Raw genomic sequence first — 27,796 nt, 5'->3', positions numbered from 1 at the left:
AAATGCTGGCACTTTGTGGCAGAAGGTCAGGGACTCAAGGTTGGGCTATTGATGCAGGGCTGCATGGGTGTACTACCTGGCCTGGAAAGGGATGGTATTCCAGAGTCGCCTCTTCTTTACTCTACCCTAACTGTTGTGGTCAGGAATGATACCTGGCTAGGACCGTTTCAGAGTAAGAGCAAATTTCCTGGTGTGAGGTGGGTTTTTATGGCTAAAGTTCCCAGTAGACTTAAAACTGATAGCATCTTCCCTTTACATGATCAAAACCTTCCTATTCAGAAAAGGCCAGGCAAATACTCATAGAAAGCCCATCTTCTGATGAAAAGCCAGTTTGCACATTCACAGGCTTCCCATATAGTAAGTACCCTATCAGTGTTTGATTAAAAAATGAATAAAAGTCCAAACATGATAAATATGAAATCTGCTGGGGACCAGGTGAGGAATAGTCTAGTTAATCACTTATTTGTCCATTTACTCATTCATTCATAAGTGCTTAATACTGCCAGGCCCATGCTAGACACAAGAATGTAGCAAAGAATAAGACAGGTCTGGTCCTTGTCTTCAAGTTACCTAAGGTCTATTGAGAAAGGCCAATACTACACAAGTTATTATAGAGCAAAATGAGTGGACCCAAACTTGATCTTGGAGCTCAGGGAAGGCCTCCCAGTGAAAGCAATAAAGCCTGAAAACAAAAGTGCCTTTGGTTGGGTGAAGAGGGCTGGGGACATTCTAAGCAGAAAATACACACGCATTGAGGTTCAGAGCCAGAGCCACAGAGGGTTACTGCTGTCTGTCACAGAGACTGCCTGTGCATGTCAGCCTGGATTCAAATTTCAGCTCCACTACCTCCTAGCTGTGTGACCTCAGGAGGGCTGCTCAACCTTTTGGTGCCTCAGTATTCTTTGCTGCAAAATAAAGTTTATTTTGTTGTCTGTCTCATAGCTGTTTTGAAGGTTAACTGTTATATGTCAGATTCTGGTACATACTAAGTGTTTACCTAAAGCCCTGTGTCTCCTGGAGCTCCATTTCCCTCCCACTTTATTCTCTATTTTTTCTGTCTTAAAAAGAGGGATAGGTAAGGAAACAAGGACTCAACTCTTCTAGTTACATAGCTCACCAACCATCTGCCAAAATTGGTGCTAAGGGGTCCCTCCTGCTTCAAAGCTGGTGGTGACAATGAGTTTCCATGCTCTGTCACAGCAATCATAGCCACTGTCTTGCATATCTGAAATGTTTCAAAGGATGCTGACTCAGCATGAAAAAGGCCATTCCAAATCAGCCGAGGTGTGCATGGTTTGCAAGATTGAAAGATATAAACACCAAGTGCTTGAGATTAATAGAGCCAGTGTGGCTTTGAGAAATATCTTTTGATACCTCTGAACTGAAGATAGTCAGCAAAACTAGAACCTTACATCACACAGTCAGAAGGATTATTTTGATAAATTTATTCCTTTTGAAAAGATTATGCCAAATCTAGAACAAATTGAGATCTTCCAGAAAAGTATGATTTGCACAAATGGTAATGAGTAAGTGACAGAGTTAAGATGAGACCCAGAGTTAGGATGCACTCTGTGTTCTAAAACTTTATATAAATTAACTCATTTTATCTTTATCTTATGAGATCCACATTAATATTCCCACTCATAGGTAAGAAAGCTGAGGTACCAGAGAGGAGAAGTGACTTGCAACAGACAAACAGCTAGTAAGTAGCTGAGCCAGATTTCAAATCCAGGCAGTTTAAGGAAGAAAGGAGCTTATTTCTTGGCTTTGCTCATTTATAATACCAGCCCTAAGAGTTGCAAAGTTTTCCCCAATTTAGTCAGTGTGGCCCAATGGAGAATGAGCCTAATCTTTAGAGTGGGGAATGTTTTAAGTTTGAATTCCAGTTTTAGTCAAACGACCTTACAAAAGGTTTTCAACAACATGAACTTCGTTTTCCTCATCATAAAATGAGGCCAGAATCTTCCTTTTCTTGGAGGGATGTAGAAACTCTCTGAGTCTCTGGGGTGGATTCTCCCAGAGGATGGGGTTGAGTACAAAGACTAATCTAGACTGGAACGCTTGAATCACCCCGGAAGAGGGCATTCTTTGGCATCTGGGGGTTTGTCTTTCTATCCACCCACTTTCCTCTTCCTTCCAGAGGTTCTGAGCAGTGTCAGCTCTGGTGATACAAAGTGTCTGTTACAGAAGAGTGAGGTGGGAGCAGAATGGTAGAGGGAAGACTGTGTGGGAGGGAGAGGAGGAAACTCAAATAAACCTCAGCAGCAAGGAGAGTCCCTGAGAGGGGCATAGCGGGGAGGAGGGAGAACTTCTGAGCCTCTCTGTCTCTGTCTCTGTCTCTGCACGCCCGCCCTTCCACCCCCCAACCCTGGCCCACCTGGCCCTGCACACATACACAGAGACATACGGGCACATTGTGAAAATGCAGGTGGGGAAAACAAGCAACAAAAAGGAGCAAGCAATTTCTCCAAATCCTACCCAGCTCTGCTGTTTAACTTCTGGGTGACCTCAGACAGATCACTTCCTTTCTCTCAGTCTGAGTGTCCATTGTATAAAACCAGGGGCTGGGTGAGACGAGTTCCATAGTTACCCTTCAGCTGTCACTCCCCTGGATTCTTCAAACAAGGGCAAGGGCACACTCTTTCCACAACTGCCAGCCTTGTGGGTGCAGCCTCATGAGCCTTCCCAGACACCCCACGGCTGAGGTGGCCTCCCTGGCCTCTGATCACCACACTGTGACAGGGCAGGTGGCCATCTGTGGGGCTTGCATTACTTTCACAGGCTGTGATTTTTCTCTGGCATTCTTCTGAGAATGTTATTTTACATATTCCAATCTAGCTGGAAGACGAGGCCAGGTTGCTTCTGGGACAAAGTCCAGCCTCTTGCTTCTTAGTGCTTCTTGGATGAGCTCAGGGTAGTAGCAGGCACATGGACATGCCTGGTTCATGTTTGGTGGTTGTCTAGATGCTGTAAGAACAACATCCCGAGGGAAGGCACTGGGGGAACATAGGGGTGTCCAGACTGAAGGTGCAAACACCAAAGAGCAAGCAAGGTAGCCGTTTTCAAATACTCAAAGCCTGCTTTGTGGGAAGGCAGCAGGCAAGTTTTGCAAGAGCCAGAGGGCATGTAGACTCAGAAGTGATGAGAGGGTGACACAGGGTGAGCAGCACACAGGCCATGCCCTGTTCCAGAAAGAGTGCAGAAACTGTCCGAGCCTTTGAGAAGATAAAGGGCTGCCTCAGAGGTAGGAGTTTTCCGTCACTGGGATTATTTAAGCAGGCACCAGATGGCTGAGTTTCTGTTGGAGACGTTGTAGAGGAGATTCTGGTCCTCTACAAGAAGTGGGTTAGAAGCCCTCTTAGGCCCGTCTTTAGCTGCTCATTTGCATATTCATAAGTAAATTCATATTCCCACTACTTCTACTTCTTTTAGCATAGATGAAAGGATTTGCCTTTAAGTACATTTGATACGTAGGTGCAGACATTATTTTCTAGGAATTCATTTCATTCATTCATTCTTTCATTCATTTATTCAATGACTTTTTAAAGCACACCCGTTGTATGCAACTCACTTTGCCAGGCACTAGGAATTCAACAGAGAATAAGTCACACACAATCCTTCCTCTAGGAGCTTGTAGAGGAAGACATTACATAGTAGAGAATCAGTTATCTAATTTCAATTATAGTAAGTGAAAAAATAGGGCTATGGCAGCATAAAACCGGTAGATGTGATTTCGTCTGGGAGAGTATTGAGGGATTTCACTTAATTCTCATAACAACCTATGAGGATGTGGATAATATCATTCTCTTTTTTAGAGATAAGGCAACAAAAACTCAGAAAACGTAGATAAATTGACAAATGTTACATAGCTAAGAAGTATAAAGTCAGAATTCAAACCCAGACCTGGCTCCAGAGCTACCCTTCCCAACTACTATACCACCTGCCTAACCAGAAGCTGCAGAATCTAAACATGTCTGTGAGGTACCGAGCCAACAGGAAGAGAGGCACTGAAGAAAGTGGATGAGCTCAGCTTCGCAGAAGGAGCTGACAGATTTATCACCATAGGGGAGCAAGGAGATTAAAGAACAGTTTCTGCTCAGGGCTGATCCAGCAGAGCAGCAGCAGCATGGGGCTGGGGGCTCGGACTAGCTGCCACATAGACCAAAACTTCCAATCTAACATTCTACAGGAGTTAATCTGCAAGCACATGGCAGAAATGGCTGACTGTCCTGGTTCCCAAGTACCCTGATAAGACCTGGAATGGGCTATCTTAACTATCTCTTCCTTAGCTTCTGTCATACTAGCAATAATAATTTTAATAAAATTCCATCAATGTATAGTGGCATAGATGTCCAACAGGAATTTGAGAGCTTGAGCTTGAATGTTGGGTCTATTGCTGCTACTGTAGTCAAGATTTAAACTCAAGCTCTCTTGTCCAGGACAACACCCTCTCTTTCCTGGCTCTTTCTCCAACTCTTCCTGCTCAGCAGGCACATGGCATAGTAGTAAGAAAACAAATTTTAGGATTCCATGGCCCTCGAGGAGACGTGCCGCTCCATCACTTTATACGGTTGTGAGTGTGGAAAGCTCAACCTTTCTGAAGTTCTGTTTCTCCATCTGAGGATAACATCAACCTCAAGGGCTATCGGGAGGGTTTAACGGACATGCATTTAAGCATTTACTGTAGTGTCTGTAATGTAGTAATCTGTCAATTGTGGAAGTTACTGCTATTGTTATTATTGTTGTTATTTGTTTGGGATTTAAGGAATTCTAATTCAGAGATTCAAGTGGCTCATCATCAGGTTAGCCTGATCATCTTATTCCTATGCCCACATCATTTGGTTTTTGTCATATTCCTAACAACCAAACTCCATTAATTAGGTTCCTGTCTTCCTCTCTGCAGCTCAGTCGTGTAATGTCTCTGAGCCTCAGCTTCCATATCAATGAGGATGACGAATTCCACCTTGTATACTTCGTAGAGTATTGTGACATCTAGAACCCAGTGGTATGATTCATACAGAAATGTCACATAACCTATAATGTAGTGTCAAAATGAGAGAGATTGATGATATTATTATTGTTATTGCTCCTCTAGAAGGCACCATATGGTCCACACTGGTCAATGTTATCTGACAAATTCAATATTTTTCAGACAGGGGTCTGCTGAAACCTGTATAAATTCTCACAATCTTCTAGTTCTCTATGAGACTTTAAAAGTATGTGCTTTTATTCCAATGAAATTCTAAATACCAACATAATAATCTGATCATTAACTCCGTGGTTTAGGTACTCATATTGGCAATCACAGTGGCACTGAAGCATTCATTTGTTAGTGCTGCATTTTCCAAACTGGCTCTACTGACCCACTACAGAAGTCCACAGGTCCTCTGTTTTGAGAAACACTCATTTGGTCTAAGATTTGCTTCCGGCGAGTCACAAGGATAAGAGCTACAACTCTGGAGGGCTCTGGCTGCCAGATGTCTGCTTTAGCCACAGTCTCAGAGCAGAGAGTGAATGCACCATCAGTGCTAGGGTTTAGAGGAGCACTGTCAGCCAGGCTCAGCACTTGTGGGATTCAGGACCTAGGCACATCTGTAGGAAATAGTGGCATAGCTTTCTAAATTCTGCATGGTTCAAGTTCATCTTATGACCACATCAATGCTATGGAAATATACATATCTCTCCTATAGAATATAGATATATATGCATATATACATACACACCATATGTGAATATGTACAGATGGATGGATTTAATATGTGAAGAATTTTCCACTTGTGCAGAACACTTTTAACTTTTTAAAACATGGTGGCATTTGGCAATATATTTGGTCTCCCCAGTGACACTATCAGAAGGTAGAGTAGGAATTATTGTTCTCAATTGACAGATGAGGAAACTGAGGGTTGGAGAGTTGTCCAAGAATACAGAGCCAGCTAAGAGTGGCACCAGGACAAAAACCAGGTTTTTTTTTTTTTTTTTTTTTTTTTTTTTAACTCCTTGGCTGTAAGTTCTCCTCTCTGACCTACAATCTCCTCCCCTCCTCTCTTCAGGCAGCCCTTCAAAGGTGGCTGTTTGAGCTCCAAAAGCATTCCTCCAAAGTGATTTACTAAAAGAATGCTGCTGGCTACTTTGAAGCCCATGCATTCTGACAGGGACAGAAAGAACAGCAAAATAAAAGTGTAGCTCCCCTCATTTTGTTAAACCTTTCAAAGTCTTCCTTGGTCCCTAACTCTATAATTACATCCTAATCACAAACATTCCAAAGGAGTGGGTCAGTTCCTTGCAGCAGTAGGCTAATTATGTGGCAGAATTTCTAAGAATTATCATCTTATAAATTGCATTATTCCTCTGAAGGGGGAAGAAAATACACCACATACTCGACTATGTTTCAAACTGAATTAATTAGTAATTTGAAGCCTAATTATCAACTAATCTATTGGAACATGCAAGTCTTTTTTATTTGGATGGTATATGCAATTTGCATCCTATTAGCTGGCAGTTGTAAGGATTTGAGAGCTCATTAGGTCAGAAGAAGAAAAATACAGATCAGAAAGATACAATAACCCAAGAGGCTGACTTGGTGATGCTGTGACTGAGGGGTCACTGGGCAACAGATGGAGTCTGGCAATGTAATTACGAGGGTTCTTTCAGTGGCTCTAAGGCCCCTGGTATGCAATTTCTATCACACCTCAGAGTGGTAATTATGCATATCCTCACCCTTGTTCTGTGTATTCTTAAGTAGCAGGGTGCCTACAAAGTCTCAGTGAGAGATGCCCTGGAGTTGTAGAAAAGGCCTGAATACTGCCTGCTACTCTTGGTGACAGGCCTAGCTCTGGTGCTGCTTCACTTTTTGACCTTAGCCAAGTCACACCCCTTTGCTGGTTGTTTCCCTATAAACAAGTGAGGGCTTTTTTTTTTCTCGAGATGGAGTCTTGAATTGTTGCTCAGGCTGGAGTGCAATGGTGTGATCTTGGTTCACTGAAACCTCTGCCTCCTGGGTTCAAGCCATTCTCCTACCTAAGCCTCCCGAGTAGCTGGGGTTATAAGCACCTGCCACCACGCTTGGCTAATTTTTTTTAAATTTTTTTATTTTTAGTAGAGACAGGGTTTCACTGTGTTGACCAGGCTGGTCTTGAACTCCTAACCTCGTGATTCACCCACTTCAGCCTCCCAAAGTGCTTGGGTTACAGGCATGAGCCACTGCACCTGGCCTACAAATGAGGTTTAAGTGAAGTTGACATCCAAAGTCCACTCTAGCACTAAGGATCTGGGATTCAAGGGATGTCAAGGGCTTTCCTCACTCCAATGTCAAAAATTCCATCTTTGCAAATGGTCTTAGGAGGGTGAGACTCTGGGTCCCCCAAAAGTGTCGGAGAGCCATCCTCATTTAAAATGCAAATACCTCTGAGAAAAGCAATACATTTAGCCATTAACAGCTGGGTCTAAATTAACATACCTCTCTAAGCCCTCCTTATTTCCATTCCTGACTCTGATATATTGCCAAGACTAGTCAGTTGAAGGGGAAAGAAGAGTAAGGTGGGGATATATCTAAGGCTGGATACCAGGTCAGAAAGAGGGACAGAATTTATGAATTAGGCAGGATGCTTTGGTCACATTTTTAGATTCATGCACCTGTTCCTTATTCCTACTAATGCCTTTACTCTAGCAATAAGTAGCAAATATTAATATTTTGTTCAATTAATATTGCTCATAGAGACAATCCACACAAAATAACATGGTTAAAACAGAAAAAAGTTATATGTCCAGTTAAGTAAGTTAAAATCTGAAAATTTGTTATAGATAAAAATCTAGAAACCACTTCTTAATGAAAACATGGAAAATTGTAAAGACAGATCAGGATAATAAACTGTAGAAATAGTTATCATTAAGAGAAACTTGCCATCATTCAAACTGTCACATGGCAAAATTTGTTATTGATTAAAATTTGATGGGTGATGCAGCCACTTTGGAAAATAATTTTGGAGTTCCTCAAAATGTTAAACACAGAGTTATCATATTACCTAACAGTTCCATGCCTAGGTATATATTAAAGAGAAAAAACTTGTACACTAATATTTTATAGCAGCATTATTCATAATAGCCAAAAAGCAAAAACAACCCCCATGTCTATGAACTGATGGATGGATAAACAAAATGTGGTATATGCACATGATGAAATATTTTTGGCAATAAAAAGGAATGAAGTACCGATAAATGCTGCAACATGGGCAAACCTTGAAAATGTTATGCAAAATGAAAGAAGCCAATTACAAATGACCGCATATTATATGATTTCACATGTGTGACATGCTCCAAATAGGCAAATACATAGCGATAGAAAGTAAATTAATGGTTGCCTAGGGCTGAAGGAGCTTGGGGGATGATAAGGAGTCATTACTAATAGGTAAGGGATTTCGCCTAGGGGTGATAAAGAATTTTAAAATAAGATTGTGGTGATGGTTTTATAACTTTGTGACTATATTGAAAATCATTTAATTTTATACTTTAAATGGATGAATTGTGTACTTTATAAAATATGTCTCACTAAAGCCTTTAAAAATGGAACTAAACAGCAAACAAAATTCTATTTGGCTTTGGATAAAAAAGCTGAAAGATATTTTAACTATCAGTATATCAATATTTAGTTGATAATGAAAATATTTTCACAGAGATATATGTACATGCATATGCATAGACATTTTTATATATTTATTTTATATACTTCTGCACACATATTTTCAAACTATTTAATCTTTCCCTTAGAATGTAAAAATTTTGAAACTGTGAATTCAAAAACTACCTGAATATTTATCCTACATTATATATGAACAAACAGAAAGCAAAATAAAATATCTATAGACTGTTACAATTAAAAAAAATGCTGGAAGAATTAAACTTCATGAAAAAAAAGGTGGAGGTGCAAAACATGACCCAGAAAAAATAGACTTGACAGGAATAATGATTACAAAAAAAAACTCATAATGGCACATGCTACTAGGTAAAATTTAATATGTACAAAAAATGATTTGATGAGTTGTTTTCTTTGTAATATAGAAAACAATAGAATTCCACACAATGACCTGTAGTACATTAAAATAAATATATATATATTTTTTAAAAAACGGGCTTATTTATGCCATGTAGAAAAGTGAATAAAACTAAATGGACATAATATTGTTCATTCTGGGAAGCTGTTTCTGGTTAAAATTTTGTCAATACTCGCCTAATTATGATGTAAATGTATTTATAAGCAGTAAAACTATCACTGGAGTCAAAATAGAGAGCCCAAACCAGCAGGATCAAGACCTTTTGTACTAATTCAAAGATGCAGTGATTGTCCCTAAAGGGGCAGAGCCAATTAAAGCTGGAATTGTGAAGATAATAAAGCCATGCCCACCAGCACACCCTCTTCTAAGGAAATTTAGAGGTTCTTGAACAGTGTGTTGTGGTTTGATGAGTGGGATGTGGAGAAGATAAAAATTTTGTATTGCCAAGATTCATTATTACAGCCCTGAATTGCCCCTTCCACCTACTCAGTTCACATCAGCCAGGGACCACAGAAGCAAGCTAGGGCCTCTAACCTGGAAACGCCTTGAGCTGAAAGCCTGCAGTGCTCTACTCACCAGATTTGCAAGGATGTAGTGGTAGCCGATGCCATTCTTCTCCAGCTTTATAATCTACAAAACATAATGGGCGGAGACTTGTTAATCATACTAACAGTTAAAGTCACAACAACAACAGTAATAATGGCAACTGATATTGAGTGCTTACAATGTGCCCTGCCCTAACCTAAGCATTCCAACTACAATATCCCAACCATCCAGTGATGGTGGCATTGTTAGCATCCTTATTTTATAAGGAATAGGCATGGCGCGCCTATTATATAACCTCTGTAAGTTGTAATCTTACAGCTATTAAGTGGCAGACGCAGAATTTGAATTCAGATTCCAAGGGCAGAGTGGTGTTACTGTAAACCCAAGGACCCATCTGAAATGCTCACTGCATTCTTTCTTCCATAAACCTTCCTTGTATGTGGAGATTCTTCTTTAGGTGAGAATCTTATGTTGCATGAAATCTGTCATGACAATATTCACTGATTGGAAAGACAGATGAGGGGAGAGGTGAATGGTGGCTCGATGGTGAGATGGGTAGGTGGATGACTTCACCTTCAATTCCTTGTGTGAACCATATGTGGATGCTCTTCTGTCTTTTCCTGAATTTGTGGCTTCCTCCCCAAATCAGTTAGGTACTCAGACATTAATGGATTACCCAACTTAGAAGTTGGAAGGGAAGGTTAGAATCATCTGGTCCAACCCCTCACTGTACAGATAGGAAGTTGAGGCCCAAAGAGGGAAAGTGGTTTGTCCAGATCCAATAGTAGTCTGGTGGGAGTATCAGGACAGGGATCTGACTCCTGTGAACCTTTCTATTTGATATTTGATTATAGTTAATCATTAAGAACCAGTGTCCATGAACACCCTCTTATCCCAAATGCAGACTATCCTTAATCATCACAGGCAGAAAAACGTATTTGTGGAAAGAAGTTTGCTTGGGCAGGAGACACACCACCTGATAATGAATAGTTAAGACTACAGACCTTGGTTTTAGATCTAGCTCAGCCTGCAAATTAACTTGATCTAATTCCTTATTTTTTTTAATCATCAAATTGGGGTTAGTATACTCTGCTCAGTATCTCTCCCCCTGCACTGTTGCAAGGAGACATATAACAAATGAGAAGCACTTGGGCTTCTTCTCTAACTGAATAAATTTTCAAGGTTATTAAAATTCACATTCAGACATCTACTTAATTGGATGTATGTGCATAGTGACTCACGTTTTTTTAATGTGGGGAATAATTAAATGCAAGCACACACAATGAATTATTTGAAACAGTGGTTAGATTGTGAAATTCCAGGTCACAGAGCTCAAATACTATTGGGATGAATAGTTTTATTAATAATTCTTCATTACTTTTTCATCTGCTTGTCAAATGGTTTGCTGCCTTTTCAACAATGAGATACCTTTATCAAAAACCCATTCAGCTTTTAATAAACACAAAACAGCAAATAAATGATATTTTAAAACCAGCCATATTCAGTGAATGGAGAAATATCATCCCTACAAGATGAAAGTGTAAATTAAAACATAGGAAACAGTTGATAATTGATGACTTTTGACTTATAAAAACTGACAATTTCATATAATCCGACCTAATACCAACCTTCCCATCTATCTGCTCCCCAACATATACATTGACCTTCCCTCCTTTAATGCCTTCCTTTCACAAATACACATTAAATGTTTGCTATGGCTGAAGCACTGTTGGCAACATAGTGGAAAGGTGAAAGAAGCATAGTGCTTGCTCTCTTGGAGGTTATGCTTTACTGGGAGAAGATCCATAATAAATGGGTGAACAGATAAATATATACAGAGTAACAAACTGAGAAAGGTATTATAAGATGCAGTTTCACAGTGGGTCCCTCATCTCATTGAGCCCCATTACTTCAAAGCTCATTCCCAGTACATGGCCTTTATTCATGATCTTTGTGTCTGAACGGCCTCTCCCATTCTCTCTGATTGTTCGTATCCTTAATGGCTGAGCTCCAATATCAACTCCTCTGTAAAATCTTCTATGATTAATTAATACACTCAACAAATATTTATTCAACATGAACTATATGCCAAGCACTTTGCTATGCGCTGGGGAAATAGCATTGAGCAAGTGAAGCAAGGTCTTCATGTCTTCATTGAGTTGAGTTGACATTTCAGTAGGGTGCCAGATGGTCAATATATAAATGAACAAGACTTCAGCAGGGACAAGCACCATGAAGACAGTAACATAGGGGGATGTGATGGATGACCTCAACAGGTTCTGGTCTACTCTCACTTCTAACTCACTTTGTACTTAATAACTGTATTAAATGCTTTGGCATCACAAACCTTCACTGACTCCCCATTGTTTACCGAATAAATCCTAAACTCTTTAGAATGGTTTCCAAGGATATCCTTGATTGTGTGTTCATCTTCCCGCCATCCTCTCCAGTAGACGCTCAGCATTCATCACTTACCCTGTAAAACCGCAATAAGAAACCCAGCCCTCATATTCCCCCTGGGCCTCCTGACATGCCTTTTCCTCCATCTTAAAGGCTCTTATCCAGCCAATGGCTACCTATAGAAATCCAGATTCATTTTACTAAGTGTAAGGTAAGAACTTTCTTAGTGCCTTCATTGGTTCCTTATTCTTTTAATTCACTAAAAAGAATGTATTGAATACTTGATTTGGTGCCAAGCACTGTCCAAGGCATTGTGGACACAGCAGGGAAGAAAATAAAACAAAAATCCCTGGCATCATGGAGCTTAGATTTTACCTGGGGGGCTGGAGACAGACACAGGCAATTAATTCCCTATTGTAATTTTGAGTCACTGTTTTCCTCCTCAGATCAAGTGGAAAATTTTGTGTTAGACTGAATACAGTTACTGAATGTAACTGTATCTCAGGTACATTCCCAGATACTGAGTGTTAGATAGTCTAGGATGATGCCAAGTGTGAGACTGTAAGTCAGAGATGTAAGTTGCAGGCTCATCACTGTCACTAATTTAGTTGTCTGAGCCTAAGGCAAATCACTTAGTCAATTTGACCATCAGTAATTCTGTCTATAAAATGTGAGCATAAGCAATGAATCAAGTGATCTGTAAAATCCTTTCAACTCTTTGGTCTTACTTTTCAAAATAGATGAATGAAACAATTTTTTAAAATGTTAATATGCTACAATCTAAAATACCCATGCAAATGGGTCACTTTACAAAATGCAAGTTTACCCTTTGACAGAGAAGTTAGTTATAGATAGCCGAAATAGAAAAGTTGTGTTTTTAAGAGGTTGGGCTTTGTGGCCAGGTCAATATAGGGTTGACTTCCTGCTTTTATCAAATGCCAGCTGTGTGTTCTTGGGCAAGTATAATCTCTCTTTTCTTCATCTATAAAATAGGGGAATTGACAAAAGCTGTTTTATAGAGTTGATGTCAGAATAAAATAGGATTATGCATGGAAAGGGCTTGGCATTCAATGGTATACCATATGCACTCAAAAAATAGTACCAATGGCTATTGCCTGTACCACAGAACAATATACAACAGGTCATCCGTCTATTAATATGTCATTATCATTCGGTGCTTTTTCCATCAACTATGTTATTGTGTCTTTTTATCAGTTTTATAGAACAGAGGCCTTCATTCATATTTTACAGATGGATTCACTATGCCTAAGGAAAGAAGTGACTCAAGAAGCCGGTCCTAGTAGGCACTAGAAATAGCAAAAATAGGCAAATGCTTGCATGTATCACATACTGTGGGGCAGGCTCTGTTCTAAGTGCTTCACATGAATTGATTCTTTTAATTCTCACAAGAGCCCTCTAAAGGTAGTTATTGTTATTATGATCATGCTCATTTTACACATCAAGAACTTGAGATGTAGAAAGATTAAAAACCTGGTCAAAGTCACAAAGCCAGTAAATACTAGAACAAGATTTGAACCCTAGCCAGTCTGGTTTCATCTCTGCTCTTAACCATTATCTTAACCTGCCTGAATTGAAAACTAGAATTCAAATCCCTGACTCCAGCCTAGAGAACTACCATCTCAATGGAAAGAATTTTTGCTGAATTTCTCTTTCCAAGAGGAAAAGCCAAATCCATACTTTACAGAGTAGAACAGTTAGTGCCTTAAAGAATCCATAACATTCAAACTCTCTCCCTGTTCCATTGCTGAGGCCTCTGAGTGATAGCTGTCCTAGTGCTGAAATTCTCTCTGAGTGCCCTAGGGGTCTTGAAGGCCATTAACAAACTTTGTCATGTTGTCCACTACTTAAAACTGTCACTTTTATTGTATGGCATGTTCAAAAGTGATTGCAAAATCTGCTACCTTGCTAGCTCATCTGAATACATAACTGTAGTTTAAAAAGACAAGGAATCTCCAAAAAATCCTGCTAATTCTGTGGTGGGCACTTGCTTTTGTTCTGAGACCAGGGGAACCACAGTTTAGAGACCTCTAGCTAAAGACCATTGAGGTTACAATGCCTGTTTATAGAAGAATGTACCATCAATTGATTTCTCAAAGTGAAGGGCGTGTTCAAGGAAACAGTAGAAAGAAAGTTGGCTGCTGATTCCTTAGCTTCTTAAAACAGGTGAGTGGGCGAAAGGAATGAGATGCCAAATCCTGGATCATGACTGACAGAGTCCAGAGCTGAACCCAGGAATCTGGCTCTACAAACTGTGTTCCTAATATGATAACACTTCATAAACTCTAAAATGCAATATAATTGATTATTATTACTAATTATTATTTTTTTGAGAGTGAGTCTTGCTCTGTTGCCTGGGCTGGAGTGCAGTGGCACAATCTTGGTTCACTGCAATCTTCACCTCTCAGGTTCAAGGGATTCTCCTGCCTCACTGCTTCAGCCTCCTGAGTAGCTGGGATTACAGGTGTATGCCATCACGCCTGACTAAGTTTTGTATTATTATTATTTTTTTTTGTAGTGGAGACAGGGTTTCATCATGTTGGCTAGGCTGGTCTTGAACTCCTGACCTCAGGTAATCCGCTTGCCTCAGTCTCCCAAAGTGCTGAGATAACAGGCCTGAGCCACTGTGCCTGGCCTTTTTATAATTTTAATTTTATTTTTTTTACAATAAAGACATACATTGGAGTTAACAGGGCTGAGAACCATTTGAAGTCCTACGTCAAGGATCTCATTGTTTGTACTATTTCAGAATTAAATTTTGTGAGTTATAGAAAATGAGAGAGAAGTCATCTAGTCTCACCTAGTCAAGAACCTCTTTATAACTCTATAACACCCAAGAGAAAAGTGTCTGGCTATTCCTAAATCACCTCCCACACCCACCCTGAGCCCTTGCTGCCTTCACTACCTGGCCCAAGATAGCATTGAGGCGTTCTGATTCACAGTCCACCACCACCAGCCGCTCCTTTTTCTTCTCCAGGTCCTGAAAGAGCATCCGGTATCCCTCCTCTGTGGTTGTTAAAATATTGACTGCTGTCACCTGCCAATTCTTCTCGGCAGCTGTGTCCAGGACTTTCTGCAGGACGGATAAGCCTGAAGTTTGGATGAGTAGGATAGAGAAATGACAATCAGGATCTGCAGCCACCACCCACTCCCATCAGGCACCCACCTCCCCTGGCTACTCCCGAACCCACTCTTCTGCCAAATTCAGCTCTAGTTTTCTCTGGCTGCAAAAGTATGAATGCTGTGAGGTCAAGCACTGCGTTTCTGAACAGAGTAGATGGTAGAACTAGTGATTAAAAAACATAATCTGGGGCTCAAATCCAACATATGGCTAAATGAACCTGCACAGGCTCATTAGTCTTTTCAAACTTTAGTTTCTTCAAAGGTAAAGTGGTGGTATAAATAATGTCCACCTCACAGTGTCATTATGAAAATTAAGTGAGAATGTTTGATACATGGCAGAATCTGATACCTGCAAGGGTTTTATAAATATTAGCTGTTAGTTTTATTGGGCAATCAGTAATTGCTTATTTAATGTGCCAACCGAGCATCTAAATGGTCACCTAATAACTGCTGATCAAATTTGTGAATGTTCAATATTTTTAATACCTAATCCTTTGTCTCTCATACAGTAGGTGTTTAATATGTGTCCTGGGGGGCTGGACATGGTGGCTCATGCCCGTAATCCCAGAACTTTGGTAGGACGAGGTGGGCGGATTACCTGAGGTCAGGAGTTCGAGACCAGCCTGGCCAACATGGTGAAACCCTGTTTCTACTAAAAAAAAAATTATTTGGGCATGGTGATGGGGGCCTGTAATCCCAGCTACTTGGGCAGCTGAGGCAGGAGAATCAGTTGAACCCGGGAGGAAGAGTTTGCAGTGAGCCCAGATAGTGCCATTGCACTCCAGCCTGGGTGACAAGAGTGAAACTTCATCTCAAAAATAAATAAATAAATAAATAAATAATAATAATATGTGTCCTGAATTAAACTACTCTCTCTGATTTATAGTGAAATAACTCAGTGCTGCTTTGCTTCTTCTTGGATAATTAGATGGTGTATTAGTTTCGTATTGCTACTGTAAAAAGTTACCACACACTTAGTGGTTTAAAGCAACACAAATGTACTGTCTTACATGTTTTGAGGTAAGATGCTTGAGATAGGTATCCCAGGCTAAAAACAAGGTGTCAGCAGGGCTGTGTTGGTGTCTGAAGGTTCTAGGGTAGAATCTACTTTCTTGCCTTTCTGACTTCTAGAGGCTACCTGCATTTCTTGGCATATGGCTCCTTCCTTCTTCAAGGCCAGCAATGGTGGTCGAGTCTTTCTCACATTGCATCACTCTGATACTGACTCTTCTGACTCCAACTTTCAATTTTAGGAGCCTTATAATTACATTGTGTTCCCCCAACACAATCCAGGATAATCTCCCTATTAAATATCAATAGTTTAGCAACCTTAATTCCATCTGTAGCCTTAATTTTCCTTTGCCATATAACACAGACATATTTGCAGGTTCCAGTGATCGCAACATGAACATCTTGGTGTGTCATTGTCAATTATTATTAATTATTGATGTGTCAATAATTATTAATTATTCACAGATGTTATTTTGATATTGCATGCATCAGTCTTTTGTATGTATGTCATTTGTGACTTTCAGTAACACTGCTAACCTCTTCTACAGTGACCAGTATGGTACCCGGCCTGAAGAATCATCTGTAGATTGATTCTGCTATGCCTTCCTATCTTTGTTTTCTTTTCAGTACAAGTTGTTTGGTGTGTTTGAGCCAAATATTTACTGAAAATTTACTGTGTGTCTACCACTATTCTACCTGTTTTAATTCACTTAATCTTTCAGGGTCGATTCTATTATTATCCCTATTTTACAGTGTGGAGATTGAGGCTCAGAGAGAGTTAGTCATGAGTCCAAGGTCACACAGCTGGCAAATGGCAGAGCTCTGAGCTCTGAATTCTGAATTAGGTGGAGCTCTTTTGAAAGTTTGGGTGCTTCTACTGACCCCAGAGATAATCTCCCACAAGCAAAGGTACGTTTTTCTGGCTTTAGCACTTCCAGGCCTCCAGCTTCATTATGCTGTAAAGCTGTCCTGAAATAGACCTCCAGGTGACCCTTTTAACAGCTGTAGTCTGAGAGGGGAAGTCATCAAAGTGGGGACAGTTAGGGGAAATCAAAGAAAATCGGGTGTTCCTAGTTTCTTCTTCTGTTAGCTCCTTCCCATATGAAAAACGCCTGCCTAACTGCCTGAAAAATCACTTTCACAAGCCGCTCTCCAACTCAAAAGTCTTCTAAGACTCCCTGCAGGCAACCACATCAGTACTGTACTCCTCTGTCTCACCTTTCAGGCCTTGCATGACCCATTTATTTGTTTACACCAATAGTGACTAAATTATTACAGGACTATTTAGTGTACAATGGGAAGGTAGGAAGGTACAAGACAAACATCACAGGGTTTGGAAAACCATCCAGAGAAACTGGGGAACAGGGAAAATGGTATTTGAGCATCCTGCAAAAGAGGAGAAGGATTTACAGATGTAGACTGGAGAAGGAAAGTGCATTCCAGAAAACTGGAATAACATGAGTAAAGACATAGAGAAGAAAAGGTATAGAAAGAATTTGGAAAATGTGGTGTTAAATTCAAAGAAGGAAGAACTAGAACGCCCAGAGAGGGATGAAAACGATGATAATGATGATGACAACATCTAATGTAGAGAAAAAATTTTGAGTTTTTACTATGTTTTAGGCACTGAACACTTTGTAGTCATCTCATTCAGTTTCATAATCTACCTTTATGAGGTAGAGATTAGTTTTATCTTCATTATAGGCATGAGAAAATGGAGGCATAGAGAATTTTATCCCCATTACATAAATGCTGAAATTGAGGCAGAGAGAGTTTGTCCAAAGTCAAACAGCTGGAGAGGAGAGAACCTAGGATTCAGATTCAGATTTGTCTGACTCCGAAGTCTGAGGTCCTTTGGCATCGAATTTGGACTCAGGAGCCATGAAAGCTTAGAGAACTGTAGAGCAACATGGTACATTAAGAGGATTATTCTCAGAATGTGTTTCCAAACTGAATTAGAGGTTAGCTACTGAGAAATCAGTCAGATTTCTCAGAAATAAAGCATATTGGATCATTTTCTCTCCATCCCTCAACAGTCTCCTTCCCCTAACCCTTGGCTTACCCCGGTCGGCATCATAAATGTAGACAAATTTCTGCCACTTGTAATGGTCGATGATGCTGATGAGGGCATCCTGCAGTTCAGGGCGCAACTGAAGGACAAACTGATTGGATGTATCAACGGGAAAGCTTGGCGTAATGAAGCAGACGTGGAGGGCCCCACAGAAGGAGGTCAGCATGTTGACAGTCCTACGTTCATAAAACCCAAAGATGGCATAGACTCCTTTGGAGAACTGGGAACAGACTAGAAGAAGAGAAGAGAAGGATTAATAAATAGAAGACGAGGCAAAAAAGTGGTCAGATGACTCCAAAATGAATCCATCCACTAGTCCATCCATCCAGCCCATCAACTATCCACCCATGTGTCATCTATCCATATAGCCGTCCAACAAACCAATCCATCCATTCATCCTTTCAACACATGAATCTATTCAACTGTCCATCTATCCTGCCCATCTAACCATCCCTCTCACACAGTCACCTGTTTGACCATTCATTTGTGTAAGTCCAATGTTCTTAGGTATCTATTACAAGCCAGAAGTTGTCATGGTTTTAATTACAGTAGCCATGTGCATAAGGCACTTTCATGTGTTACCTTACTTGATTTCTACAATGACCCTGTTGAGGTTAGAAAGGGATGGCTGGGTCATTGTTTTAAAGGGGAGAAATCAAGGCTCAAAAATTTAATGAACATATTCAAGGTAGCACAGCTATGACATATAACTTGGGCAGATATCTTGACACAATCTAATAATCTTTCCCTCACATTGTCCATCACTTAAAGGCAAAGCATAAAAAGGTGCTACAGGAAGAGGGATATCTTTCAGCCATTGCTGCTGATACATGTTTAAGAAAACAAGTGTTGATTTTCCCAGTCTAGTCCTTAACTCTCAGTGTTCATTTCTCTGCTGATGTTCATTTTGAGCTTGTACATCTTGCTAGCTGATTTTCAGACACCCCAGTGTATCAGCCATAGTAATAGATTAGCTGTGAGAACAGCCCCACAGGATCCATTCTGTAGGATCCCAATGCAGTTGCCAATCCTGGTTCATGGTTGATAATACTGTTAGTTAAGATACAATGCTAATAAGACCAAGGTCATGGGATCAAACTCCAGGTCAGTCGGCTCCTAAACTTTATTTTACTTTATGATACAGGATGAGTTCATAAGCTTTGCCCCATTGAGATCAACCCCAAGGCCATCTTCAATGCCCAGAAATTGCCCTTCCAAGGTGGATGGTGAGGAAGGTCAGTCATCCTTGTCATGAGAACAGTATTTTAGAGTGCTTTGTGGTCCTTTTACATATATTAGGCTATTTACTCCTCATCACAATCTTGTGATTTAGGCATTATCATTTTTTTCTTTTAAGATAACAAAGTTAATGTTCGTAGATTCTTTACTCTTATTACCATATCACCTGCTTCCAGAAACACACATTACCACTGTGTATGGGATCTCAAATTACACTATGTGAAAATTGCCCAAGTGGTTTTATGAAACAATAGCCTCACAAAATGCTCCTTAAAAAATAAAAATCTTCTTTGGTCAAATACATTTGGGAAATGGTACATACTTCATCCCTGTTTGAGAGTTTCATATTTCACATTAGCTGCATAAAAGATTGTAAGGAATTCTACCCATTTTTATCCCAGATTTTGTCAAATCTGTTTGCCTACAAACCCTTTTTGGTGAACACTTTAGACATGTTATTGAAAATCTTTTGGGTCATGCTGCAATAAAGAATGCAATTAATCAATGGTACTTAATTGTCTACTGTGAGTCTCAGTTCTCCATTATTCCCAGAGATAATGGACTTTAAAGGTCATAATCTCTTAAAGATTGCAGCTGAACCACATAACTCATCTGTCCTACTCCCACTGAAAACCAGCATATCATCTGCAGGAAACCTGGCAGGTGATCATTAACATCTGCTTGCATACCTCTAGTTACTGAGGTTATGGTTTTACAGAATTCTTGCTCTTAACCCACTCTATAGCCCTTCTTATATCTGAAAGTGGTGCTCATGGCCTTGAGCTTTATGGTATTTGGTTTCAGTGACAAAATCAATTCTGTACCCAGAAGCCGGAGAGATCTTATTTAAACAACAAAGACAAAACAAACAAAACACATTGTTCTTCCTCCTTGTGTACATCTGCTCAAAATTTTCCCATTGCACACAGGAAAAGTCTCAACATCTGACCATGACACGGAGTGTAAATAGCCTGCTCCTCTGACCTCACCTACCTTACCCCCCTCTTCTACTCGCTACTTGCTGTAGCCACACTGGCTTTTGCTCTGCTCCTTTGGGCTCCAAGCTCATTCTGCTTGGGAGACTCTGCACTAGCTGTTCCCCTCCTACCTGCAATGCTGTTTCCTTACCTCTTTGCAAACATCACTCCTTTGCAACAGTTATGCCTAAGTCCAAATCTCACTTCCCCAAACAGATATTGCTTCATCACCTCTTCTAAATAGTGACCCCTCATCAGTCTGTATCTTATTACTCTGTCTTATTTCCCAAACTTTAATTATTTCATCTAAAATAATTTTCTTGGTTTATTTGTATACATATATGTGGCTGTTTGGGTCAATGTGAATTCCCTGAAACTTAGGGCATGTTTGTTTGTGCCAAAGTCAGCAGGGTGTCTGGGATATGGTAGGTGCTTAATACATATTTGATGAATAAATAAATGATGAGTGTTTGATGAAGGCTTATGACTTGCAGTAGGGGCTGAGGAAGAGCTGAACTCAAACAGAGATGACTGTTGGGTCACCCTGGACCACTTGCTCCCCTGCCTGGGTTCCTGTCTTCTATGGTAAGACATTTATCCTCCACCACTCACACTATTCTCTCCTCCACCCTAATGAGGACACTCGATCTATCCACAGCCCACAATAGACATTGTCTTTAAATGTCTATTGTAATAAGTGAATCAAGATTTCCATAAATATGATTTCTCTACCAGGAAGCATACACCATTTATTATTCTCTCAATGTTAAATATAGATTTGTCAAAATGCATAATCCATCTTCCAAGGTGAAGTGTATATGGGGAGCACATAAACCCCATTAAAATATTATAATACACTCTCTACAGAATTTTTAGGATCTCTTCTCTTCCCTTGCTACAATAAAATATCCTGCAGGATATAAATCTTATGTCATCTTCTTGGTTTCACACATTTAGCTGTGCCACTGGGGCCCTCATGGATGGTGTTTTTTGCTAGGACTTTAGAGGTGAAGTAGGATAGGGTGGGATGGGGGTGGAAGATACAGGACAGGCAGACATGGCAAATCCTTAGACACACAGGTGGCCAGGACATTTTCCACTTCAAATTATCTCCCTATTTTCCCCTTCTGCAAACATCTCTTGCCTTAAACAGAGTGCTTTATCCTCTAAGGCTAAGAGGGTGCATTTACCCACTACTCCCTAAAAGAGCATGTCTTGGAGGTAGCTGGCCTGGATTTACTTGAGTGAACTCTGGCTTCCAGAGTTGCTCAGTGCCTGACTGTCAGGCCATCTCCACACTTCAGCTAAACCTAAGCAACAGCAGAGAGAGAGGAAGAAAAAGAAAGAAAGAGAGAAACAGACAGACAGACAGACAGACAGACCCTATAGGTCCAAGGCCTGTGGGAGAAGGCAGTCATTGGTTAAATGTTGATAAATATAATTAGTAGTTGTGAGGCACTACATCTACTTTGAATCTGTCACAACCAATATTCAATCAGAAGAGATAACATGGTTCTGTAGATAAAGTACTAGGCTAGATGTCAGAAGACCTGGACGATTCTCTTTTTGGTTTCGCACTACAGAGTACTTGTATGACTTTAAGAAATCCCACACTCTCCTGGGCCTCAGCTTTTCCATCTGTGATCTCTATAATGTTTAACGCCCCTTCAGACTCCAACATTCTAGAGTCTAGTCTAATTGATTGGAAAATATTTACTGATTCGACAACACTTTAGTCATTTAGTCAAGTTTTAGCAACTCCCGGTACACTTTTTCAAACCCAGAAAGCAGATAAGTCTCTGAGTTCTTAGATTCCCTTGTAACAAAATCCTGGGAGACTGCACTAGCTGTCCCCCTCCCACCTGCAACCTGCTTTTCTTGCCTCTTTGCAAAGATTACTCCTTTGTAGGAGTTGTGCCTCAGCCCAAATCTCTTTCCTGAACAGATTTACCTTCGTAACTTCTAAATAGATGGATTTGGAGTCTTGAGTGTTAAGACACAACTTTTAACCTGCTGTGTGAATTAGTTACCCAGTTCAGTGTAGCTGAGAGGAGGGAGACTAGAAAGGGAGCCAGAGATGGAGATTATATTGCCAGATATGACAAGTAGGAAGGAAGAGATGGGCATTTCTCAGAATCAGAACTCTGCGTGTACTGGGTCAATGCACAGACGTCCATCATGTTGCTGGGATGAAATGCAGTATTCTCCATTTAGAAAGCACTGGAATATTAGTGTTCTCTTTCTTTCTTCTTCTACGATTTCTTCTTTTTTTTAGAAACAGGGTCTGGCTCTGTCACCTGGGCTGGAGTACAGTGGTATCATCATGGCTCACTGCAGCTTCAAGCTGTAGAGATGGGATCTCATTATGTTGTGCAGGTTGTCTTGAACTGCTAGCCTCAAGCGATCCTTTCACCTCAGCCTCTCAAAGTGCAGGGATTACAGGCGTGAGCCACTGTGCCTGGCCTGTAATACTCTCTAATAGTAATAATTAAGAGCTGATACTTCAATTCCTGCCAAGTGCCAGACACTGTGCCAAGGACATTTCCCTGCATTAACACCTTTCATTTCCTAAGGTGGGTTACAAATTGGAGAATTGAGGTCCAGAACCAGCACAAAGCAAGCTGAGATATGACCTCTACCAGTCTCACTACAGAGCTTGAGGCCTTAATGTCTGATATGTCATAGATGTTTGACATAGTCTTGGCTCATGGGTCAGCTTCAGTTTCTGGAAAGTCCTCTCATGTAGCACACTGTCTACCCCGATGCCAGATAAAGAGGCATTACTACATTAGAGTCTATTGAAATATAAGCAAATACAATTGAGTGGTATGTTTGATGTATTCCTCTCTCATCCCTGGGAAGAGCCTATACACTTACACACCAACTCTTCTGTCTATCTATCCATACACCCACCATTCAATACCCACCATCTGGCACTCATGAAGACACTATGTTAGGCAATGGAGATACAATGGCAAACCAGGCCATCCCCAACCACTTAGGGATTGTCACTCTCACAATGGGAGAGACACAACTATGTATGCAACAGCAGTTCACTGTACACGCTATGTTAGGGATGAGTTCAGCAGGCAGGTACACATAACCCCAGTTTTTGGGACCTCAAAGAAAGCTTCCAAGATGAAGTGCCAGCTTTGACACTGAAAGATAAGCAGGAATCAGTCAGGAGAGGGGTTTTTGTACAGTTACACGTGCATAAGGAATATTCCAGGTAGGTGGAACAACATCAGCAAAGGCCTGGCAGAGATAGAGAGACAAAGCCTTCAGAGAACCCTGCCAGAGTGTCAGATTCTGAGGGCCCTGCCTCCAAGAAACTCTGTAGCAGAGCGTGTCCAACAATCAGAGTGAGTAAAAAACGAGGCCAGGAATTCCCTCTTGGGGAGGCAGGAGGGCAGGAACCAATAAGGGCAGGAAAATCCACACACTGCACAGTGAGGGCTGTCTAATTCCATCCTCAGCTCACTCAAACCTCTTTGATAATCACTCCTGGTTAGGGCATTATCCACTTAGTATCAATAAATCTCCCAGCCCTGGGCACTGGCCCTGACAGCTCTCTCCCAGGCAGGGAACTCCTGGCATTAGCAACTCCTTTTTTATTGTCACTTCATTTAAGGCCTCTCACACCGACATTTCTCCTTGGCTCCTGGCTCCAGTCCCTGAGAATGTGGCAGCCTCATTGTAAATAGAGGATAATGAGGTGACAGGACAGCTTCATTTTAGGGGAGGGGGATCAAAAGTATATGTGAATGGGGGGACTTTCAGGTGCTCATTCCCCTCCCAGAATAATTCTATTCTTGGTGGAATCACACTCTTGATCATCTAACTCTAACCTAGTGACATCAAATGATGTGCTTTATATCCATCACTGAGGGCAGTAAGAGTGCCTGCCCATCCCTTTTTATACTCTCTTGTATCCTAGATATAATGCTGGCATGCAAAGAATTACCATAATAGATATAAAGCATCCTGAAGCCCTCTAAACAATATCACCTTTAATTAGGATCAGATACGTCCAGGGCATCTCTGTCATTTACTAGATAAAACATTATCACTTACTAGATAAAACGTTATCATTTATTATGTGAGAGAATTGGGGTACCACAATAACACAAGACAGACATGTTTTCTGTCTTCACAGAGCTTAAGCAAGAGTTCAGTGCATTCTACATTAAGGAAAATAAAGGGTGATTTGAGAGAGTAATAAAGGGATCAGCCATAGGATAAATGGTCATAACTGCTATTATAGCCAGTGTTAACTGAACCCATAGCATGGGCCAGACACAGTGTTAAGCACCTTGTTCCTGTATTCAAGCAGAGGGACCATTTTCTCCAAAGAACTGAGATGAGAGAGGAGGGGACAACAGAGAAACTCCAGAAACACCAGTTTGACTGGGGTTGGGGTATGGCACAGAGTTGGAGGTGGGTGGAGACTAGGTTGCCAAGGGCCTTGCCAGGGCTAGAGAAGTTATGTCATTGTATCTTGTGTCAATGTAGCCTTTCACCTTGGTTTTGGATTCATCTCAGCTTCCCAAGAACTCTCTTCATCCAGCCCTGGAGCCCAGTTGGAAGATGGCTGCAAAAGGAGATGCAGAAGAGCCATCCTCCCAGGTCAGATTTGTGTATTTATGATTAAGCATGGGTATTAATTACCAGGCACTGAAAGCCAATGAGATATGGTACTGCATATGAGGGTAAGAATTAGAACAAAGCTGGGCTCACTGGTCCTGAATCTAGACTCACCCCGTGGGCCGACACATGTAACCAAGGGGAGGGGCAAGGACAAACAGGCTGATCAACTGGAGCTTCCCTTGTAAAATTCTTCAGGTACCTGACATGATTGTGGAGAAGTGAGCACAAAGACACACATCTGTGAACAAGTCCCTTCTCCTCTCTGGGCTGCATTTTTCCCATCTGGACGATGGAGTTTAAACTAAATCAGTGTTTCTCAAACGTTTTTTGTTTTGGCGAAGTACCTATAACAGAACTTTTGTACCATTGAGGATGTATAGTCCTACAGATGGAAATTTTCTGTTTCTTCTCTCCATCTTTCTTCTGTCTAATCATTCACCCATCCAACAGGGGTTTACTGAGTGTGTAGTGTATGCTAGGGAGCAAGCTGGTGCTGGGGGTATACATCACTGGATAAAAAGACAAGTCTCTGCTCTCCTGGAGCTTAGGCTCCAGAAAGGGAGAGAGACGATATATGAATAAACAAGGCCATTTCGGATGTTGCAAATGTTACGAAGAAAATAAAATGGGATGTTGCGAGAGTGACTGCCAGGACTATTTTAGACAGGCTGGTCATGGAGACGTCTCTGTGTCACCAGCACTGGAGCTGAGAAATGAACCCTAAGAAGGAGCTGGCCAGGTTAAGTGCTAAAGAAACAGTCCTAGGTAGAAGGAACAGAACAGAGGCTCTGAATGAGGCTGAGGGAAAAGACAGAAGAGCTCAAGCAACAGAAAGAGGGCCCATGTGGACACAGTACAGGGAAGAGGAGGAAAGCAGTCGAGATGAAGGTGAGGAGAAAGAGATCACGTAGCTCTTTGGGTAAAATTGAACTCCTCTGAGGTATCCAGTACTTCATGTGTGGCATGGGTGCCTGTAGAGCTCTAGCTTAAGTCCTAGCTGGTCTCACAAGGTCTTTCCTCTCTAGGATCCCACAATTCAAGTCCATTGAGGGGAGACAGTGGAGGGGAAGGTTGTTGTGACTCAGTGGGATAACCTAGAAAATGGGAAAGGGAAGATCTGACAAGTGTAATGCCATGACAAACATGGAATACTTGGTGAGTTCACTGAGTTTCAGTGTAGATGTGGCTGTTTCTCAGTCTTTTCTTGGCTGAAGGCTCTGGGCCTACACTCATGTTTCTGCTCTAGCCTGCACAGCCCTCCTGCCTCATGCTTTCTTCCTCTTCAGATCCTTTCCATTCCTTAAAAGTTCAGCTCAAATGCTGTCTCCTTCATGAAGATGGTTATGTCTCCCTACTCCTACCTATAGGCTGAAAGTCTCCACCATCTTTCAAATGTGCATGTGCGTCTTATCAATTTTTATCTAACACCCATGCTTTATTAGTTTAGGTTCTGTAATTTGTAGGAACAGAATGTTGGAAGGATATGAGGAAGCCCCAGCTAAAAAAGTGCCTCAGGTAAGACAGAAATTGCAGCAGCTCTAGAAATCTAGATGTCAGCATTTCATGGACAGTCTCTTTAGAGTCTCACTGTTGCTCCAGCCATTTGTGATAACTGTTTATACAGTTCAAGATTAGCCTTGCTTAGGCATGGGCTGCTCCTGGGTCAAGGGAAGCAGAAAAACTATTTATGCTACTAAGCTAGCAGCCAAAGGAAAATTAAGGTGCTGTGAACAGAGAGGAGATGCATGCCGGGCATATCAAACCAACAGATGTCTCCTAAATGTCTGATTGCAGCATTTCATAAATTAGAGCCCAGGATCTTGTTAGGAGCTCCGTAAATGTCCACAAATGTGTTAGGAACAACATACATCTAAACACTGAATATTAAATAAGGATCTATGTCTAATTCAGTCCTTGTTGTCTTTCTCCTATGGGCTAGACACTGTGGAATAGAGTGGTGAGTAAGAAAGATGATGTCTTTGCCCTCATAAAGCTTATATTATTCTTCACATCCCCTTGAAGGATTCCCATAATGACTATATAGTATTTTTGGTACATGAGTGAATATAAGAATAAATGAATGAATGTAAATCATTTACCCATATTAATCTATGGATACTAAGTTGACCCACCTTTCTTTCATGGCATATCTTGCACTGAATGAACTGATTATTTTCTTTCATATCATCAAGTAACTTTTTGCGTATTTATGCCTTTTCACCTGCAATTGAGATGTCAGCTCCCTTGAATGAAGAGGCTCTCCAAATCTTCATTTTTTCTGCTACATATAATGAATAATATACCATACAGAGCTAGGTAGGGAATAAGCAAAAATGCATGGTACTGTTACTTGTTTCATATTTTTAAAAATTAGGCTGCCTGTCTAGCATCCATAGGTCTGGAAGATACATAATACTCCCCTGCGCTTCAGTCCACTGAACTTGATCACTCCCCTGTTAGCTTAGGTCAACAGAGGATGAGAGCTGTGCTCTTGGGCTGGCACTCAAGCCTTGCCAACCCTAATGTATTCCAACCACAGCACCCAGTCTCCTCAGCCATTTCTCCCCAGGCAAGAAGATTTACATTCCGTTACAGAACTCAACCCTGAAGATGTTGAATGGGTTCAAAATGAGGACATTTTCACCCTGTATGACAAACTACTTAGCATCACTGTGTACTCAGGTATTATTATGAGAAGAGGATCTTTCAGGGATGGT

General features: G+C 40.9%; 1 protein-coding gene across 4 annotated transcripts in view; it reads right to left on the bottom strand.

Annotated features, from left to right (window-relative positions):
• GRIA1 (glutamate ionotropic receptor AMPA type subunit 1) overlaps window positions 1-27,796 on the bottom strand; it is a 320,067-nt gene that overhangs the window by 142,155 nt on the left and 150,116 nt on the right. For all 4 annotated transcript variants that reach the window (XM_064366541.1, XM_012460388.3, XM_012459679.3 and 1 more), the window contains exons 3-5: window positions 18,208-18,447; window positions 14,917-15,101; window positions 9,624-9,677 (exon numbers count right to left, since the gene is read on the bottom strand). In XM_064366541.1, coding sequence (XP_064222611.1) covers window positions 9,624-9,677; window positions 14,917-15,101; window positions 18,208-18,447 — 479 coding nt within the window. The remainder of the gene's footprint in view (window positions 1-9,623; window positions 9,678-14,916; window positions 15,102-18,207; window positions 18,448-27,796) is intronic.

Source organism: Aotus nancymaae, unplaced genomic scaffold (assembly GCF_030222135.1).
Source record: "Aotus nancymaae isolate 86718 unplaced genomic scaffold, 86718_ANA_hifiasm-v0.15.2.pri h1tg000064l_1, whole genome shotgun sequence".
Lineage (NCBI taxonomy): Eukaryota > Metazoa > Chordata > Mammalia > Primates > Aotidae > Aotus > Aotus nancymaae.
The sequence above is the reverse complement of the archived record's forward strand: the minus strand, read 5'-3'. Positions and strand labels throughout refer to the sequence as shown.